At 38.9% G+C, this 20,798-nt stretch overlaps 2 protein-coding genes across 3 annotated transcripts in view; both read right to left on the bottom strand.

The window, feature by feature from the left end:
- LOC145492293 (uncharacterized) overlaps positions 1-20,798 on the bottom strand; it is a 96,024-nt gene that overhangs the window by 60,944 nt on the left and 14,282 nt on the right. The window lies entirely within an intron of this gene.
- On the bottom strand, positions 11,551-20,379 carry LOC145492361 (proto-oncogene tyrosine-protein kinase receptor Ret-like). Of its 2 annotated transcripts, none has more exons than XM_081471802.1 (10): positions 19,736-20,193; positions 17,477-17,946; positions 16,999-17,109; positions 16,060-16,250; positions 15,188-15,310; positions 14,566-14,636; positions 13,908-13,948; positions 13,134-13,230; positions 12,585-12,684; positions 11,551-11,943 (listed from the first exon to the last, which is right to left on the bottom strand). In XM_081471802.1, exons 2-10 carry the CDS (start codon positions 17,805-17,807, stop codon positions 11,878-11,880), a joined length of 1,131 nt encoding a protein of 376 aa, XP_081327928.1. In that variant the 5' UTR covers positions 17,808-17,946; positions 19,736-20,193; the 3' UTR covers positions 11,551-11,877. The 2 variants fall into 2 exon arrangements, with proteins under 2 accessions (XP_081327928.1, XP_081327927.1); XM_081471801.1 differs by lacking the exon at positions 19,736-20,193 and adding an exon at positions 20,284-20,379 and having other exon boundaries at positions 11,684-11,943; positions 17,477-17,813.

The following is a 20,798-nucleotide window of genomic DNA, read 5'->3' as shown; positions in this document are numbered from 1 at the left end:
GCCCAAAGCTAACCCGGAAGTTTGGAATTTTAGTTATTCTTACAAAATGTTGGAAGAAACTTTCAATTTTCTTGAATTGAAGTCAGCGCTATTTTTGCAATGGAAAGCTGAAAAATGCGAAAGTTAAATTAATTTGATTCAATTCACAATATATAATCAGTCTCAGTGGCAAAATCAGTTGTTAGTGTTTTACTACCATTGTTGTAATATGAATGTACGAATCATCAGTAATGGTATTAGATTGTAAGTAGTGTAAGTATTAGTATCGTAAGCTAGATAAGTAATTGTATTGTTTTGTAGAGTAAGTTATGCAAATTCTAGCTAGTATTGTAAGTAGCATCTGTAATTGAATCGTATTGTTAAGTTGAGTAAGTAGTGTAAGTAGTTGTATTACTGTTGTAAATAGTGTGAATCATAATTACAGTATAATAATAATAATAGTAATAATAACAATAATAATAATGATAGTAGTAATAATAATAATTCTAATAATAATAATAATAATATTAATAATAATAATAATTGGTTCCGTTTAACTGAACATCACATTTGGAATGAAAAAATGCGAACGTCTACGATCTACAGCACCTGACTGCACGTAGTCGTAACGCTCTTTGAGACGTGCCGAAAAAACGCCCAAAAGTTGTCTGCCCAAAAATTAAGTACAAAATAAAATAGTTACTTAATTTTTTAAAGATCAAGTGATCAATCTGAAACTGTTTGCATACCTGATACTTTTCAGTTTATTCTTTATCTTCTGTGGGCAATTTTTCTCGAAAGTAATATATTTTTTTTACACTGAAAAGGAGTTCTAACTTGTTTATGAGTACGTGCGTATTTGTTTACTAAAGCGGAAATTCGTGGATATTAAATTTATTCCATCTAAGTTCTATTTCGTGTGCTGCAAGGCGTTTCGTGTTCTCATTAAAACAAAATGGTATTGCCAAGTAGAAGTTTTTCTTCTCAGATTTTAAAACAACATATAGTTTTTGACTTACCGTCCACATGCATAGCTTGATTTACTCAGCAGCGTTACACCGGGTGTGATAGCGGTCAGATGGCGTGACGATAATTGACAAATCGCTTTTCGCAAATCGAATTCATCAAAATATATTTATTATATCTTTTGACATCATAATGCTTTGAGACTACTTGATAAAGACTCTTGTGAAATAAGTCTACAAAATTTTGAAACTCTCATTACGGTGAAATGAAGAACAGGGATCTACTATTTTTATGCTGCGGTCGTGTGATCCTCGAGTGTGGTATCACATGACAATAACAACTAAAAAATGGCCACCTGCAGTTATTCTCAAATCGTCGGTGGCATGTGCGTCATGTGCGGTCCGAGGGTTTCTAATCCCGCACATGTTCAATTTGTTAGAATTGGATAATGTGGCAAAGATATTCGAGGTGTGTTCAGAAACGGCAGAGGTCTGGGTATCTGTACTTGTTTCTAACGGATATCCCTCCTCGTTTGTACAGAAGATCACAAAGGCACGAACAACCCCAAGAAGAGAGCTCAACGCGGAATTTAAATCCACCGCCGTTTTACTTATGTCCAAGGATTTTCGGAGTCTCTCCGCCGCTGCCTAGAACAACAAGGCATTCGCACCGTCTTCAAGTCGGACACGACACTTCGGTCACACTTAGTGCGACCAAAGGACACCGTCAACCCGGCTAAACAAGATGGTGTTGTCTACAAGATTCCCTGTGAGTGCGGCAAAGTGTACATCGGGGAAACAGGGAAATCTGTGCAGGAGAGGATCAAAGAACACGACAGGGATATACGACTCACCCGTACCCAGACCTCCGCCGTTTCTGAACACACCCACGAGACTGGCCACTATCCTATCTGGAACGAGGTCAAGTTTATTGATCGAGATCCTCACTGGTGCACACGTAGGGTCAAGGAAGCTATTCACATAAGACTTCACCCTAATAACATCAACGGGGATAGTGGAATTGAAATTCCTGAAGCATGGATGCCCACGATCAAAAAACACAACAACAGGAGAACAGTACAACAGCGAACCACTGAGGGAACAGCTACTCGTCGGAACAATGGAACAATAGGAGGATCAAAATACACCAATCACAGCCGACCTTTGTGATATAATGATACCGTGCAATCAGTCGACCTCATCGCATGAAGAAGACTAGCAGTAAGCAGTAGAAACGTCGCGCGATCTACATCTCAAGTGACTACAACGTGAGACAACGATAATACACTTTATTTTGGAGCCTACAGGCAACAAAATTTGCGTCTGAGGGTGAAGTCTTCTCGACTGAACCAGATTTATCCCACGATCCCCCTTCTGGTTCTTCTCATGTTGTATCCATTGCTCTGGACAGGAACAGTTCTTTTTGTTGCTACGCCACCTTATCTCCCATAGGTGAGTGAGTGTGAGTGAGAGTGTGAGAACTTTATTAAAGTGTCAAAAAACCTTATAGCCTGGGAATTAAAATACCATACTAATTAGGGGACACTGCTAAAAAACTATACTAATACTAATATTAATGCAATAAAAAAATAAATGACTTGAAGGGCATTATGTGCAGCATAGAATGTAGCCCTTACAGCCGGTGTCCATTAAGCGATTTATACCCCTTTTGCGAATATAGTTTGTAAAAGCCTGCAGTGTCTTGGCTGATCTGTCAGCCATAGACAGTTTGCCCCATAATTTGGGTCCTACATAACGCAAAGAGTGCTTCCCATAAGTAACAGTGTTGTATCTAGGAGTAGAAAAATCTGATTTTCTCAGGTTGTATGCAGAAATATGGTCGTTAAAAATTTTACAGATGCTATTAGGACATAGTCTATGTTTAACTTTATACATGAGAATACAGATGTCTTGTAAACGCCTGTTCGCTAGGTCCCGATGACGAGGGCATACTGTTGGGTACAAAATACCTTCATCCAGGTCAAAGCAACCTCGGAAACAAAATGCGTTTACTGGAAGTTTCGTTTAACGGTAAGGGTTTCGAAAAACCATGCGACAGCAAGCTAACCCCGGGGATGTAAGCCCTTGGATAACATTGAGAAAGGCATCACAGAAAATGTTACGCAGTATTAAAGGACTCCGCTTTCTTATGCAATTTAAATGATACGTGAGAATGTTTCGGCGACAGAAGGAAGCAGAGGAGCCATCCGCGTTTTTGTTCAGTGAATGAGATTCAATGCTGGTAGGTGCCTTTATACCTTATTTAACAAGCAAGAGGACAACAATACGATAAGTCATCAGATTCGTGGATTTTCACAATAACAAGCGGGGTCTACAAATTATTATTACTTTTTCAGTCATCTCTGTAATTCCCTTATATGTGACTACCTTAAAGTTTCTCTTGACTTATCTCTTGTAGTGAGGCAAGCCGACAAGTATTCCCCGCCCCCCTGCCCCACCTTTAATTTCTAGTCTCACTTCTCCAAGTGGTTAGTATTGGGATCATTTTCGTGGGAAAAACTTGTAAATAGCCGGGGCGCAATATAACTCAAGAGACTGTAGTCTCAAGAGACTATTACGCTTTTGCACGGTCAGCTACATTGAAAGAGTGCCATGAGATTTTGATTTCGGTATCATGAAATCACACCTTATTGGGCCTCATGGTGATTGTCTGTTACCGTAGCATTCAGTATTTTCTCGATAATCTTTTGCAATATTTTCGATCTGAAGAGAAAATTGAATTACGAATACACTGATCTGCTCTAGCCAACAATAGCCTTGCTCCTTCCAGAGAAGAATCGCTCACACCAATAGCCTTCAAATCACCTCGAATGTCTTTGTCACATTTTTGAACATGTGCGGGATTCGTAACACTAGGACCGCAGGTGCCCCCAACGATTTGAGAATAACTGCAGGTGGCCATTTCTTAGTTGTTATTGTCATGTGATACCACACTCGAGGATCACACGACCGTGGCATAAAAATAAAAGATCCAGCTTTTTTATTTCACAGCAATGAGAGTTCCAAAATTTGCAGACTTATTTCACAAGAGTTTTTATCAAGTAGTCTCAAAGAAAGGTATTATATAAACATATTTTTTGATGAATTCGATTCGCGAAAAAGGATTTGTTAATTATTGTCACGCAATCTGACCGCTATCACACCCGGTTTAACGCTGCTGAGTAAATCAAGCCATGCATGTGGACGGTAAGTCAAAAGTAATATGTTGTTTTAAAATCTGAGAAGAAAACCTTCTATTTGGCAATACCATTTTGTTTTAACGAGAACACGAAACGCCTTGCAGCACACGAAATAGAACTTAGATGGAATAAATTTAATATCCACGAATTTCCGCTTTAGTAAACAAATACGCACGTACTCATAAACAAGTTAGAACTCCTTTTCAGCGTAAAAAAAATATATTACTTTCGAGAAAATTGCCCACAGAAGATAAAGAATAACTACAAATCATTTAAATGAGAGAAAGGGTCGCATTCAGGCTAAGATTTCAACTGTTGTTTAGGTTATCTCTTGTATTCATGAAGACAACTGTAAGTTCAAAGGTCATAAACTTCAAGCAAGTACCGTAAATATTTTCCGTCCTCTAAATTCGTAGTTTGAGTTGCCCCAAAATTTTATTTCACAGAACGATAGAGGAAACCTTACTCTTTCTATAGAATACCATCTTTACAGCGGAATCCACGTACCAGGTAGGGAGTTTTACTTTTGAAATTTGCCAAAATCGAGCTTTCTGATAATGCTGTTTAGGAGGGTAAATTTGAACATTTTTTGAAAATTAAGGTTTGAATCTTTTCCAATTCTAATAACGGTACTTTGTAAAGGAAGGGTCGTTGAATTGTGTAATATCGAAATAGTTTTGATAATTGTTTTAGTTTTCTTACACCAGTCGCAAATATGAAGCACATTTTTTCAGTGGTTCGAGGGCTTCTCCAAGGGTGAAATTAAAAAATCGCTTTGCTTGAAAAATATAAATCCAAACGAACTAAAAGTTGTATTTTCCTAAATAGTTTCCAGAGGACTTTCTTGTGAAAAAGTTTGAGGGAATTCGATTTTTGCATTTTGCACACCTATCCGTAGTATTTACAGGAAGTCACTCTTCAATGTGATGTGCCACAAGGAACCATCCTTGGTCCTCTTTTATTTCTAATTTACATTAACGATTTGCCTGACTGTTTATCGTTCAGCGTACCTAGAATTTATGCTGATGACACCCACATTACTTATGCTGGTTCTGATTTGTATCTGATTCAGTCTAGTCTATCTCACAACCTTGAAAAGCTAGCTGGAGCCATAAAGCGAGTTAAGCCATTTGTGCCTCAATCTACCCTACTCTGCACATACAACTCACTAGTTCAACCCCACTTTGATTACTGCAGCCTAGTCTGGGGTGATTGAGGCAAAACATTATCTAATAAGGTACAAAAACTACAAAACTGTGCTGCACGAGTAGTAACTTCATCGGGCTATGACGCTGATGTCGATTCCTTTTTTTCACAAACTCAGCTGGAAAGACTTGCATATTCACCACCAAATCCAGAAAGCTCTAATTAATGGTCTTCAAGTCTTTAAACGGTCTGGTTCCCGAATATCTCACTTCTAAATTTGTAACGCGAAATGAATCAAATTATGCTCTGAGGGACTCGATTAACAAACTTGTTGTACCCTTTCTGAAGACTAACTACATGAAAAATAGTTTTAGTTACAGCAGCGCAACCGTTTGCAACAGCTTACCCTGTAACATTAGCTGTAGAGAGTTTGGGTCATTAAATCAATCCGGCATTCACGGAAATCAGGTTTATAAGTAGAATATTGCTGTAAGTTATTACAAAATTAACATATGCTTGAAGACTAATCTTGACTGTACCAGTTTGATCAATTGTGGTGGAAATTGCAACTAAAAGAACCTTTACTCAGCTAGTGCTTTTAAAAGCAGGCATAGGAACGTTATAGCCAATGACAGCTGTTTTTCAAAAGGTTTCCTTGAGACCAAAAAGTTCAGCAAGTGTTTATTGTAACATACCCGATCTATTCCGGCGTATTTGAAAGTCTCAAATGCGAAATAGAAGGTGTCTCAATCACAGTAAGCAAGTAACTCAAGAAAATCACGTCAATGAAACCTATATCAATCGACTATTGCAGTGCCTTCTGCCTGCTGGTAATTGAAAACAATGGTCATGTGACTATCACGTGACATAATTTAAGACTCAAAGGCACTGGTTAATTTGTTATTGTATTTAAAAAAGCAAGACACTAGGCATAGTAGTCCCACAAGGCCAAAATAATCGGTATTTTGCATCAGCCTCGTTTCCATGTGAGGGTCTTGTATGCCATATTTTTGACATGCGCATTCCATGGTTCTGGAAGCAAATTTGGCATGGCTCCATATCAGGAAATATTTGTCTTATAGAGGTTAGTAACCCTGCCAAGTTTGATGCTTTTATCAAAAAACGAACAATTTTGCCCCTTGACAGCTGGACTAGTACCCCGTACCCCGGGACCCCGGGACCCCGGCCCCGCGTTTTCCATCTAGCCAAAAACAAATGTTTTCTTGAATGGTAAATCAAATGTTACGCCGGTCTCTCGTTCTTAGTTTTGTCGCAAAACATATATACTATCAGTATAGTACCTCAAAACAGCCACACATTAAAGAAATGTAAGTGTATTGTTTAATTAAATCCTGTTACCCAATCCAAATTCACATTTATAGATAGCCAATGAAAGGCCGTGTCTACTGTCCTGATATGTTGCAGTAGCAATTAAGTCACTGGTTTGATGCTGCCGGATTTGTGGCCAAATTCGGGTGCGATAAATATACCTAAACGTACCTTTTTGGTACTCGTATATATACCATATCAGGCTCGTTTGGTGTCGCCATGTGTATTTTGGCTCTTATAAGTCAACATACCTTGTCGCCAAAACACAAAATCCTCCACGAAAAGAGGCAATGTCCAACATTAAGGCAAGGCGTGGGAAAATATCGATCCTGTATATTTGGTTATTTTTTCTTCGTTCATCGGGCTCGTGAAGATATTTTAAACTTCTCAATATACAGCTTAAAACCTGCCTGAGTCTCCTGCAAATTATAAGCCAGCGGTCGGCAGAGATTCAAGAACTGACTCCATCGGTGCCATACTGAATCCACCAGCGTCTACAGGCCAGAAAAAATATTAAGGTTACAAACTGAATTAAAGTTTAGGCTTATTAAAAACTCTTTCCTCCTCAAACTCTTAACGGCCGTTATCAGTCGGTATTTCTACTTTATACAGGTATCTTAATATTCAGTTGCACGAATCTCTCAAACAGCAAGTTGTCCTATGGTGTATTCCTCAAAACAGGCGCTCTTGACTTACAAGAAGAAGAATATTCGTGAAAATTTGGCCCAAATCGTTTACGAAGTATCTAATAGAGTGATGTTCAAGGCGTGAATATTGGCGTACTCAAACAAAAGAGAATAACCCAAATAAATAAAAAGCATTAATATACATTAATTTTCTTTTACATCTTAAGAATGGCTGACCGTTAGGATCGAGAAACGCCGGTCAACGTCCTATTTGACAAATCGCTCATATTTTGCCCAAAGATACCCTTAGGTGACCTAATTCTAAAAATCATATTTAAAGGTTCCAGCGAATTTTTACTTTTCAGAAATTCGCGAAAATTTGAAAGCGCGGTCAAAGTGCGGTTTTTCGTGGAATAAAATGACCGAAATAAAGTGCGAGGACGAAGCGGTGCTTAAGCCTTAAAATAAACTCAATTGACTTTAAACTTCACACAAATGTGGAACAACCACTCTAATTTATTCCTCGCTTTAAACTAATCTCAGATATGTTGATATAGTGGTTTACCGAACCATTTTAAAAACAGCTATGAAGCGTGTGAAAAATAACGGCAAAATATAGGCCATGTTTCACAGCATAAAAATGCATCTGGTACCTCACTTTCCGATTATTTTACTTTACAGCCTTAAAATATCATTACTAAAGATATACCATGCCAAGTTTCATGCTCGAACTCGCGGTATTTCTCTTTGTGAAAAACGAAAATTTATGTCAATGTGTTGGGCGCAAATAACACAATAATTATGCACGAACCAGAGACAAATCAATTTCAATGGCGAAAGTAAAAGGCTATCATTAATTAGAATCCCGTCAATTCACTGCTATCAGTAGAAACATAATGTCCACTGCATAAAAACTGTTTTTAGACGTTTTCGAGCCATTGCGCGTTAACTTTGTTTAATTTTGTGTCCGCCGTCATGTCTAGTCTGTCATCGCGTGTATTTCCTTAATGTAAACAACACGTGAATTGTTGTCATAACAAACGCAAGAGATTTCCTGGAACCTTAATGTTTTCGATTTACCAAAACGCTTTAAGTTCGTTAAGACACAATAATGGGTCAACTTGGAATGCAGTTTAGCATCAAGGACGTTAAAGGACTGTAAATTAATCGAGTTGAAATATCTTGAAGCAAATCAAAATCGCGCCCTTATTCTAATTTGGTAAACAGCCAATCTCCGTTCAAGTTCAAGAAGTCGAGAGGTTAATCCGGCAATGTATTACCGGCACAACAACAAAATCAAACCGAGATCATCAAAAGTGTAAGTTTAAAAGTGTAGTGGCAAGTTCCAAATAAATTTCGCCTATATAAATTGGAAACAAGATGTGAAACGGTCTGACCCGAAACAAATAAACAAAATATTAATACGACTTATTTAACCCGATAATGTTGCAGAAAACATACCTAAAAGCCGTCGATTCCCCTCAATACCACTCCGCATTGCCTTAAAGAGCCCAAGCTTTCTGCTGTAAGAATCAGGGGCCTCATGAATCTGTATTTAGTATATCGGCAACCATGCTGCGTGGCTGATATTCGAGACTCAGTAAAAGTTGTCACACAACCGTACGAGCAGCCCAGTCACGCTTTCACTGCTCTTGCGCAAATTTCCAACATTTCGCAATTTACATGAACCGACTACAAGTTTAAAGTAGCGTTTTGGTGAATGGAAAACATTAAGGTTCCAGGAAATCTCTTGCGTTTGTTATGACAACAATTCACGTGTTGTTTACATTAAGGAAATACACGCGATGACAGACTAGACATGACGGTGGACACAAAATTAAACAAAGTTAACGCGCAATGGCTCGAAAACGTCTAACAACGGTTTTTATGCAGTGGACATTATGTTTCTACTGATAGCAGTGAATTGACGGGATTCTAATTAATGATAGCCTTTTACTTTCGCCATTGAAATTGATTTGTCTCTGGTTCGTGCATAATTATTGTGTTATTTGCGCCCAACACATTGACATAGATTTTCGTTTTTCACAAAGAGAAATACCGCGAGTTCGAGCATGAAACTTGGCATGGTATATCTTTTATAATGATATTTTAAGGCTGTAAAGTAAAATAATCGGAAAGTGAGGTACCAGATGCATTTTTATGCTGTTAAACATGGCCTAAATTTTTCCCGGTATTTTTCACACGCTTCATAGCTGTTTTTAAAATGGTTCGGAAAACCACTATATCAACATATCTGAGATTAGTTTAAAGCGAGGAACAAATTAGAGTGGTTGTTCCACATTTGTGTTAAGTTTGAAGTCAATTGAGTTTATTTTAAGGTTTACGCAGCGCTTCGTCCCCGCACCTTATTTCGGTCATTTTATTACACGAAAAACCGCACTTTGACCGCGCTTTCAAATTTTGCGAATTTCTGAAAAATAAAAATTCGCTGGAACCTTTAAATATGATTTTTAGAATTAGGTCACCTAAGGGTATCTTTGGGCAAAATATGAGCGATTTGTTAAATAGGACGTTGACCGGCGTTTCTCGATCCTAACGGTCAGCCATTCTTAAAGGTGGGAAATGTTATTACTTCGGTATAACAATACAGCTACCCCTGTGTTTTGCGTTATGCATGATGCAATTAGTGCCTAGCAGGTTACACTTCCACCATTTGTCTCTTGGTATCTTACCTCTCATCGAATTTCTTTTTCTTGTTTATTCTCCAGCCGTATTTCGATGTTCACGGTCAGCTCGTGAGGTCCACACTTCAAGTTCGAGGACTAGAATCTTCACGAACGACACAAAACACGCTCAGCCCAGACCCAGGTATACCTTTAAACCAAGTGCAGAAGCGAAGGTCTGAATCCGAAGATAGGGATGAAGAAGACAACGATTAAATCATTTACGTGGTGTAAGGGAAAAGATGACGTCATAGATATCCGTGTATTGTCAACGGGGTTTATTTCCTTCTCAGGACTAAAGAACTAAACAAAGTTCGAAATGCCTCCTTGTGACTTTTTCTTTAGGCCAGTGTGGACACATTCAGCGATAGAAACGCCATATAACACCACAACCATGTGTCCCCATATGAATGAACAACGGCGAGGTTCCTATAGAGATTGTCAAGTTAAATTCTAATAGTTTGAAGACTGGAAAAGGTTGATATGAGACTGTTGCCTCCCTGCATGACAGCGTATCTGATGGAAAAGTAAAAACTGCCCAATACAGGGGAGGATCTAGGGTAGGGTGCAGGGGTTGCGCAACCCAACATCCCTCCCCCCTCCACCATTCCCCCTGTGAGATAAAGCCTTCTTCTGCGTATTTGTGTTTAAAATTCAGTATCTCAGGTTTTTTGTCTTCTTACGCAATAATCGAAATTTACTTCACAACTAGGGACTGAAAAAAAAAAAAAAAATGAAAAAAGAGAACACTTTTAGGAGGATCTAAAAACCACAAATTTTTTATTAGCGTAAGAATTGACTCCAGGAAAGACTTCAAAAACACAGCGATGAGGCTTTCTGTTTGAATTTTCTACATGCTTAGTATACTTACTCTACTCTGCTAAAATACAACAAAAAATCTAGAACACAGCTGTGTCTATATTTAATATATTTATGATTCATACCAAGCTATAGGAAATTCAGCCAATCAGCTGAAAACAGAAAAGCTAGTGAATACTCAATGATGTTACACTCGACCTTCCCATTGCGCGCTGCATTGTATTGGCCAGTGTACTTTCTATGGTATGGTGTAAAGTAGTTATGCAATACTTTCTCGTGGGATACCTTGGAATATCCCACTTGCAACTTGTATTTTATTGGTATCCACACTTGCCTAAAGGCTTGTGTGTAAACAGAGAAATTGACTCGTGAGATATTTCATGGTACACCACTCGAAAGCGTTGCATAACCAGTACATGTTTTACTGAATAAAAGTTTGAAAAAAATTATGCTGTGGGTGTGATTTCACTCACATCCTCCGCCTGTATACTGGTCAGAGCTTGAACAACAATATCATTCGACAATAATGCTCGCATTGTGGCACTAGCAGAGGTGATTGGCGCGGCTTCCTCATGAGCCTTCCGGGATATTTCTCAGCTTTCGGTGATAGGGTAATGAACTTATAAATACGGAACTTAAAACTTAGAACTGAGAATTTATGACTACGTTCAGTTTCTATCCCATCTAAGGGTACGACGTTAGGTGAAATGGTTACAAGGGATCATTTACGAGGGAACGGAATACTTTTCAAATAGTCGTGAAAGAATCGCATTAATCTATTAAGTATAGCAAACAGTTCTTCGACACCAGCCTATCAGGGAGAATTTTTTACAAAGTACTGGATTCTTTTTCTTGTATAAAAGCAAGACCAAACAAATCCTTTATATTTCGCGAGCTCAGTGAAATAATTCCAACCAAGGTCATTTTTTTCCTACTGAGGAAATCTTGGGTAAGTGTCCAAAAACTGTTTTAAACTAAATGTATATCTTCTAAAAATCTAAATTCCGAAGCCAAAATATTTCATCAGAACACTAATTCTGATGAGTTATGGGAGTAACTGTTACAATGTCTATACAGTCAGTCAGTACTACCTTCTACACTATTACTATGAAAAGGAGCCTCAGTTGTCCTACACGAACAAATCTTCAACGTTTGCGTACAACTGCTTGTCATACATTTCCATGTTGATCAACCTCTGCGGAGAAGAAAATATGACAAGAGAAAATATACCAAGACTAATCATTTGATACGTTTGTCGGTCGGTGTTACCTTACGACACCTAATTTACTTGTATGGAAGATAAGTATCTGATTTTTTTTTCTCATTTGCTAAGCTCTAGCCAAAAACAACAGACGTGTCGGGCAATAAGGCCCATAATCAAAACAGTCACTTGGCTTGCAAGGGGTCTTGGAACTTTTACCGTGCAAGTATCCAATAGCTCGTTACGGCAGTTGTTTGTTATTCGCATCATGCATAATATAATCCAACTTAAATGAGAAGTACTTTTAGGCAACTTTGTTGTTTCTACCAGAAATTGTCTCGAATCCCCGTTGAATTTCAGTATATATTCCAAAAAAAAAAAAAAAAACGGAAAAATTATCCTTGAAAAGAACTATTACCAGGCCTTACTATGAGTTCTGATCAATCTTTTCACTTGGTTTCTTGAGCGTGTTGTAATCAACTATGTTGATGTGATCATTGCAGTTTTGGCTTTACAATTATTGCAAACGGCAGCCGTCTGGGCTAGTTCACTATAACTCCTGATAAACACTCTTAGTGCTATGTTATAACTGAAATTAATTTTGACAATTGAAAATCAATCCCCCAGTAGCTTACCTTGTGTTGGTTTTCCATTTCTTTGAGTTCATTCCTCAATTCAGTAAATGTTGGTCTTTTATCTGGGTTTTCTTGCCAGCATTTCGTCATTATTCCATATCTAAAATTGAATAAATTAAGAAGTCATGATGTTACATCCGTTAGGAGGCGTGGTGGCCTAATGCTGATTATTAGTGGTCTGTGTTCGAGCAGTGGCTACGGCACTTAAGGTTTTTCAATTGTTGAAATTTTGGACCACAGAGAAAAATGCCGCGTGGATAAACTAAAATGGATTAGCATCTCTTTTAAGGCGAACGGGGAAGAGGCAAAGAGGGAAGGGGGCGGCGGCGGTGGTGCTGGTGTTTTAGTTAGGCTTCTTGGTAAACTAGATAATTCAGAATAATAATTTCTTGATTTTAGTATATATTTAGCATCTTATGTCATCTTGTCTCCTTGCCGGTAGGCGCCTAATGACTAATTCTATTAAATGGTGGAACTCAAGCAACTATTCCAACTAATTTCATGTTCAACAAGAACGTTGACATAAAAGGAAAAAGAAGAGCTGGTTACAATTTTTCATCCACGTGTTGTGGCTTCGACATTCTGTGTCCTTGCTGTAGCCAGTGTACAATTTTTCTGCCATCCATCCGTGGATATGGTGAGCCACCTGGAAGGGAACATTGTTCAGAAGACATCAAGACGTCGATTTCTTCCAAAATAAACACAATCTCAAAATTGTAAAAATTTTTCAGCAATTTAGGTAGAATGGTTGCTATTGAAAATATCATTAAGTATCCTCTCCTAATGAGAGGCCATTCGGGGACAAGAAAACACACATTAGAAACGAATATTGAAAACAGAATGCTATTTGAGAGGAAGCAGACCAGTTTGTTATCTTACAAACTTGGTCGAAGAGTTGAACTCGGTTCTATGTTAAAGAAACTCCATCTAAGGTCGGAAAGGAACTTGAACCCGGACGCTTTAGCTTCTGAGCGGAAAACCCCATATATTATTATATTAACATATATTTCTCCGCCATTCAACAACACTTGATGCGAAGTTCAAACCCTAACTAACGATAGTGTTTTTGGCTGCCGTAAATCATAATTACCACCACCACTAACGAACTTTGGAAAAAAAGAAACAAACAATATGGATCGAAATCTACCACTCACAACCCACAGATATGACTTTTGAAAACATTAAGTTAGCTTCTGTGCCCTGAAAGGGCCGCTAAGATGACTGTCGATAGCGAAGCACGTGACCGTTGATTGAGCAGATGTCCCGTGTTATGGAAAGGCGCAGTAAACAAACTACGAATGTACAAGCCGCTGCCTAGCTTACCTATCGTGAAAATCTCGTAAAGGAGAACTCCATAACTCCACCTGTTAGACAAATAAGCGTTTAAATAATAGTTATCATATGGTGAAAAAGACCTTGTTACTTAAAACCAAAAAGCATTGGAAGTTCTTCGGCTTGTTTCCTGGATGCTATTATGCTACTGTCCTTCTAAGGGATGATGTTGTAAATAGTAGTATAATTTTTGGTGCATATGTATGACAAGATTTTGAAATTCTTTCTCTTATGTCTTAGGCACAAAAATCCTTGTTTACATGTAAATAATAACAACAAACAATACTTGGAGCACAAAATCTTTGACGAATTCACCACTACCAGTCTGACCTTAGTTGCTCTAAGGCAGGATAACGCTATCGACCGGATAAATCGGTATCCAGTGGATATGTTTTGACAAACCAAACCACGCTATCTCCTGGATAGTCATTTATCCGTTGGATATAGTGTTATCCACCTTTCAAACAGCCCGGGACATGTCCAATCAGTTAACATTAATTGGTGCAGTGTATCTTTTTTGTCTTATCATGGATGAGCAGGAGAAGTTGTTATTATAGGTCAAGTACGTAAAGTAATATGGTAATCCTGGAGTAAACCATTGTGTGGAAAACATTTATGTAGAACGTTGAACCACGGTACATGTACTAACACATCGCTTTTTGTTGAGTATGTCCCATAAAGCAGTGCTTCCATTGCAGTCCACTTAACAGGGAGACGCCCCTAGAGAACGAACAGAACTTTTTAGCAGACAAAGCAGATGAGAAGGTCTGTACTGTGGCTTGATATGTGAGTTTGTTGTTACATACCCCATTACTCGGTATAATTACAAAGTTTTGCAAGCCACCGGAATAGTCCCTGTGATTAGTCTATTAAAGAGTTTACACGAGGGAGCAGGTTGCAGGGACTGGTCCCTTGTTTTATGTACATGAGGACGCTGATTACAAAGGGACACTTAGCTAAAAATCTTGGGAGAAAGGTAATCTCTTTCACTCTTTTGCTCTCCAAAAGCAAAACTGAAATTGTTAAAATGAGTGTAACGAGATATAAGCCAGGGCAATAAAAAATGTAAATTAACCACCATAGCGACTTAATGAAGCTGACATTTCGAGCATTAGCCCTTCTTCAGAGCAAAGCGGACTTTGAAAAATAATTAAAATAAATACTGATCTGCGTTGGATTATTTCATTTGTCTCAGATAGTTGTCCCACGAACAGTTCTCACGAAGGGTTTTGAAGAGACAAATCTCTGGCACTTTTTATCTTGTCTCTTGCCTTTGATTTTCGTTCGTAAATATTGTCGTCTTGAACATCTCTGGCCATTCCAAAGTCTGTCACTTTACATGTTTCTTTTTCACCAACCAACACATTACGAGCTGCTAGATCTCGGTGGATAATCTGAAACAGAACGTTATTGGTGATATTTCGATACGTGGGAGACAAAACAAATAAATCAAACGTCGCGAACCACTGGCATTCAAACATTTCGACGTGAATTAAAATCCATGTACATGTTTACTTAATCGACAAGTTATATTGCAATTAAAAAGTTTATAAGGTTTTGAGCGAACTGCCTTCCTTAATCTTTTAACATCATATGACGTTAAAAAAAGAAAGAAATCGAGTGCATCCGTACAATCTATTAAGATCAGCAAAATTGCATACAAGTTGGAACTTTTTTCCACCCTAGAAAATTCCCGCTATGCGAGACGACCAGTGTAACTTCAGTTCAACCCCCATTAAACAGCCACCCTTTGGAAAATGGCCGCGTAGAGGGGGCTGGCCGCTTAATAGAGCTAAAAAAGAACAGAAAAACCCTCATCAAGACTTTGATTACTGACCACCTAATAGAGGTGGCCGTTCAAAAGGTGGCCGCTTAATGGGGGTTCGACTGTACATGTCATGTGAATAAAAACTGTAATCATCATTACAGTTCTATATGGGAAAATATTCACACCTTAGTTAATTCCTTCTACGAAAAATTCACAAGCCGATTTTAAGTTTCCTTACAGACCAACGCTACAACATCGCAGCATTGCATAGTGGAATCCGTTAGAGTGAGACGCTTCCAGCTATAACGTGCAAATGCGCAATAGACCAATAAGGGCGCAAAACATAAAGGCCCAATAAATGAGTACATTACATACTCGTTTGGATGACAAATAAGACATTCCATTAGCGATTTGCCAAGCAAACTTCATCAGCTGCTGTGACGTCAGGCTTGTTTTTGGTTTGATATCCGGGTCTTTGTAATAAGTGTCATTCAGTCCGCGGCTCCTTCTCAGATATCCTAGTAGGTCTCCAAATGGAACATATTCTATCAGCACTAACAACGGCTCTGAGAAGAAAACGAGAGAGAAGAAAGAAGCACTGATGTTAAACAGTAATAGGGATCGTGTCTGGACAAATATATCTGACCGAATTCGCAAAAACATGCCTGCATTGACTCAAAGACAGTCCCAGCGGCCAGAAGTCCTCTGACCACCCCCCTGGCTAGGAGATTGGCCAATCACGCATGCACGTGGCATGGGCCCCTCCAGCAGGGTGCAATGTCGATACAGAAGCCTCAAGCAAGGTCAAACAACTGAGTAAAATACCCAGAAACACAGTCAACATCAAGCTTATTTAACACTGAAAACTCAAATTCTAGCTAGTTGAGAGTGTCAGTAAAAGACACCCTCCCCTCCCCCCTGCTTTTGACAGCTGGCCCCCAGCAAGCCACCAGCAGATAGGCCAGTCATTGGGCCATGTGCCCAGCCTAGCCTTGACGGAGCCCCCCTGGGTTTAAGGTCGCTGGCTTAGCCTGGATTCGGGCAAAGCCCGAATCCAGGCGAAAACCTAGCGGGCATGTTTTTGCGAATTCACTTAGATATATATAGAGTTAGAGTAGTGGTCAAATTGATTTTGACTGGTACACTGAAGCTTTAATGAAGAATTATTCTATTTTGAAGTGATTGTAAGTGCAACGCATTCATAAATTCATCTAGTTGACTCAACAACAAGAAAGGTAAGGGTATTGAATAGAGTCAAGAGAGATTTCAAAACACTGAGAAGCGTTTCTTTAAGGGTTTTATGCCAAAGTTTACCAGATTCAGTGACGCATCCCAGAAGCTTGATGACATGAGGATGAGGCTTGAGCTGTTTCATTATTTCAAGTTCTGATAACAAATCTCTCTTGTCTGTCTCGGGCGCATTCTCTGCAATATAACCCCACATGAGCTTCTTAAAACTCAATACTTATGATTTATACATTGATGTTTCGCAGCTGCTAACTTGAATATGCCAAATTTTCGGGGTCAAGCCCTCATTACATCAACAACAATTTAGAACAATTGTTTTCCTTTCATCGATTTGGAAAACAAAGTTAAAAATAATTGACATCAGTATGAAATCGACGATATCACGATTTCACACTAACCATGTTGCTTTGACGGAATACTAGCACCAATTCATTAGCATAATGAGTATTTTAAGGTCTGCCAAGACTCCAAGCTAGAAATGGACGATTAGAATAGCATAACATATTCGGCACTGTTTTACCACTATTTTTAAAGCATTTCACACCTCTTAACATTTTAATAGCCACTAGGGTCTTCCCAGGCCGTCCTCGAAGATCTACTGCTGTTCCCTTGGCAACCTGACCAAACGCACCTTTACCAATTATCTTCTCTAGAGTCACATGTTGTCTCGGAACCTCCCAGGAGCGTGTCGACGGATGAAGAGGTGCGTATTGGCTGTTTTGGGAAACGTTTAATGAAGCATTATTCTCTCTATCTTCTGATACGTTTTGTAATCGAGAAGCCTGATTCAGTGACGTGTATTGGCTTTGAAGGGAAACTCCAGAATTTTGAATCCTGGCGGGATCTTCGTCCAGTCCAATGTTATCCATTTCCATTTGAGTCTAATGCGCGAAAAATTATTGACACACAGTTGACGTTTACAAATTACCTTTCTCTGAAAGCGAGATGTAAGTTGATCTGAGTCAACTGCATAACTAATTCAAGCCAGAGGGGTGATGAAAACTTTAGAGTCCCCTTAAAGTGCACCTAACCCCCAATTTTTTTTTCGCTAAAACAAATCTAGACTTTATTTGAAGCATTTGGGCGAAGAAATTTTTGGATTTGTTTGAATCCTCAATTTTCTATGCCCTTTCAAAGTCGCGATTAAGTGTTTCACGACCGCGTTTTAGGGAGTCTGGGGCGGCGGTACCTGATGACGTCTACCCAGGAACCAAACACAATAGCGCCTCAGTCAACTCTCTGTAGTTGCTCGAGAAAATAGAACGCAAAACTAATCGTTCCGATGTATTTTGGGACTAAAACGTCCAAGTTTTGTCTCAGAATCATTTCTGTTTCGTCACTGGAGTCAGAGTTAAGTTTCGATTCGGAAGGCTCCGAAATAAACTTCGATCGAGCACGTTCGACAACTGTGAACTCACTGCTTAGAGCTTTGAGAGCAATTTACAATATTTCAAGCGACGACGGGGTAGACGTCTTTGCGGACGAGCTGCTTGTATATTAGGAATGGAAAGCTAGATACGAAGTGGAGGAGCAGGCAAACGAAAAACAGGAAAGAAAACTCAAGGACTGCTTTGGATGGTAATTTCGTCAACTAAACATAAGATTCCCACGCGTGTTTATAGCCCGTTTACATTTGTCCTTACCGAGAATGTATTTTGTCAAGGTTCTGTCAAATCCAGTTTGTGTTTTACTTTCAGTTGAATGCTTCCTGTTTATAAGAGCGACGTACGTGTTGCAGTTTTCGAGACTTGATGACCTCCAAAACATTGGCTTCGATCGATTGAAAATCGTATTGTTTGGACCTGTATTTTTGAAGCTGCGGGAAGCAAGGCGGAAGGAAACATTTCATATAATTACCGATTTCACATTGTCACACGTTTTAAGTCGTAACTCCAAATAACCAATGTAAATTGTTCTCAAAGTTTGCAGTGAAATTCGTCGGATAAGCGAAAAGGATGTGTTCCCTAAGCGGTCCGCAGATAATGTTACGCGGTCATATTTTCGACGCTATTGCACAGAATCTTTGCCGCACTGCTGATTTCCAAACCTTCGAAAAACTCTGTGAGTCTAACAATTTTGTTATCATGTAATTCTAGAGGATTAATCTTCGACTTTCATCTAAATCGAAAGAGAAATAAGTGTTGGTTAGCGGCGTACAGTTGCGATCTATTTACATATCAGTATAACGCTTCTTGATCATGACCGGATCACACAACTTTGCCGGTTATGTTATAAATACTGCGGGATTGGAAGATATAGGTTGTAGGTAGTATTTCTACAAATTGCTGGTTAGCTTTAAGTAGAAAATTTATGAAAATAGCGTTCGAAAGTCTGCAGAACAAATTCCAGTGAGAGTTCTTCAATGGTTCTCACAGATTCAGTTCGCTTGTTTCGGTTCGACAAAATCAACCATCGTTTACGTCTTTATTGACCCATTAGCCGATCATCGTCAGTAAATTGTACAGTATATCTTTCTTTAAATCTGGAATATTGCTGCAACAGCCGATAGCACCTCTGGAAGGCGTTTCTGCGCACTTTTCGAATGTGTATTGCACCATCCTGAAGGAAATGAGAGGAAATGAGATATCCAACCTTCCTGGGTAGACGTCACAAGAGTCGCTGGACCCATTCTCCTCAAACTCGGTCGTGAAACAAAATGGCGGTGTTTTGGAGCTATTTTCGAGATTTCGTCGTGGCACAGAAAATCGAGGATTTAACGGAATTTCAAAATTTTTTCGCAGAACTATTTCAAATAATAAGTAGATTCGTTCTAGCGAAAAAAAAATTGGGGGGTTAGGTGCACTTTAAACTTTGAACACTTTTAACTTTAAAAGCACTTAAGCAATGAACTTTAAATTTGACGACTTGCCTAAAATTTATCTGCAAAAAAAAAAATATATCGCATTTTATTGGTCTAGGATCTTGATGTTTCCATGGCAACCGTATTTTTTCGTCATGGTTAAAATTCTGTCATACTTAAAATTCATTAACCTTCTTGATGTTTTATGTCTTTTTTGTCGGTTTTGGACTATTTGTAACAATATACTTTATGCAATGGACGATGGCTCAAAGAATCCGTCTGTTCAGAAATAATAAAGTCATATGACGTCATCTCTTATGCTATGGACTTTAAAGGAAACATGTTTCAACGTGCGACAAATCCTTTAAGTTCCATAGCCGGCCATGGTTTTAATACTATATCCATGACAGGTTGAAAGCCTCAACATCTCCGCCCTCTACCTCCCCCCCTCCCACCCCCCACCATCAAAGGGTCAATTACAGTCAAGTAAACGGCTGCTGGTGTAATAATTCATATTGACTACTTGAATTTTCTGCTATGTAAAGACCTACATGCATTTTGGCTCTTTCCTCATTAAGTGCCGTTCGATTTAGCCTAAAAAATAACCAACAAATACAAATTAGTTTTCTTATGAAGAAAATCCACATTCAAATACACATCCAGCGTAGTCTAGTCCGTAGTATATGGCCCTTCGAAATACATTGTCATGAATTCGTACCACATCCCAACATAAGGTGTTTAAGTGTGAGAATTCAATTAACATGTTGTTAAATGAAAGGCTTCATTACTCCAAAAGTACTATTGACTTTTGAATGGGCTTGTAGTTTTGTGCTACTCCTGCGAGTCCATCGCAGGGTTACCTCCCAACATTTTATTTGTCAATACTCATTCATAGTCCTGGGTGGAGAGGAGCAATGTAGGAGTAATGAGTCTCGCCCAAGAACACAGCACAACGACCCTGCCAGCGCTCGAACCCAGACCGCTCGATCCGGGTCCAGCACACTAAACGCCAGGCCACCACGTCTTATTTCTTCATTGAAGTGGCTTATTTCAAATAGCGAAAATA

This window comes from Orbicella franksi, chromosome 7, assembly GCF_964199315.1.
Source record: "Orbicella franksi chromosome 7, jaOrbFran1.1, whole genome shotgun sequence".
NCBI classification, from domain to species: domain Eukaryota; kingdom Metazoa; phylum Cnidaria; class Anthozoa; order Scleractinia; family Merulinidae; genus Orbicella; species Orbicella franksi.
The sequence above is the reverse complement of the archived record's forward strand: the minus strand, read 5'-3'. Positions and strand labels throughout refer to the sequence as shown.

Bases quoted from the DNA above. Each gene is read 5' to 3' on its own strand.
- LOC145492361 (XM_081471801.1), bottom strand. From the start codon at position 20,379: ATGTGGATTTTCTTCATAAGAAAACTAATTTGTATTTGTTGGTTATTT. The intron at 14,637-15,187 runs GCAAGAGACAAG...TTCGTTCTCTAG, and splicing joins TTTACGAACGAAAATCAAAG to GGGCGTCTCCCTGTTAAGTG. The intron at 13,949-14,565 runs GTTAGTACATGT...TTTGTCTAACAG, and splicing joins TACTCAACAAAAAGCGATGT to GTGGAGTTATGGAGTTCTCC.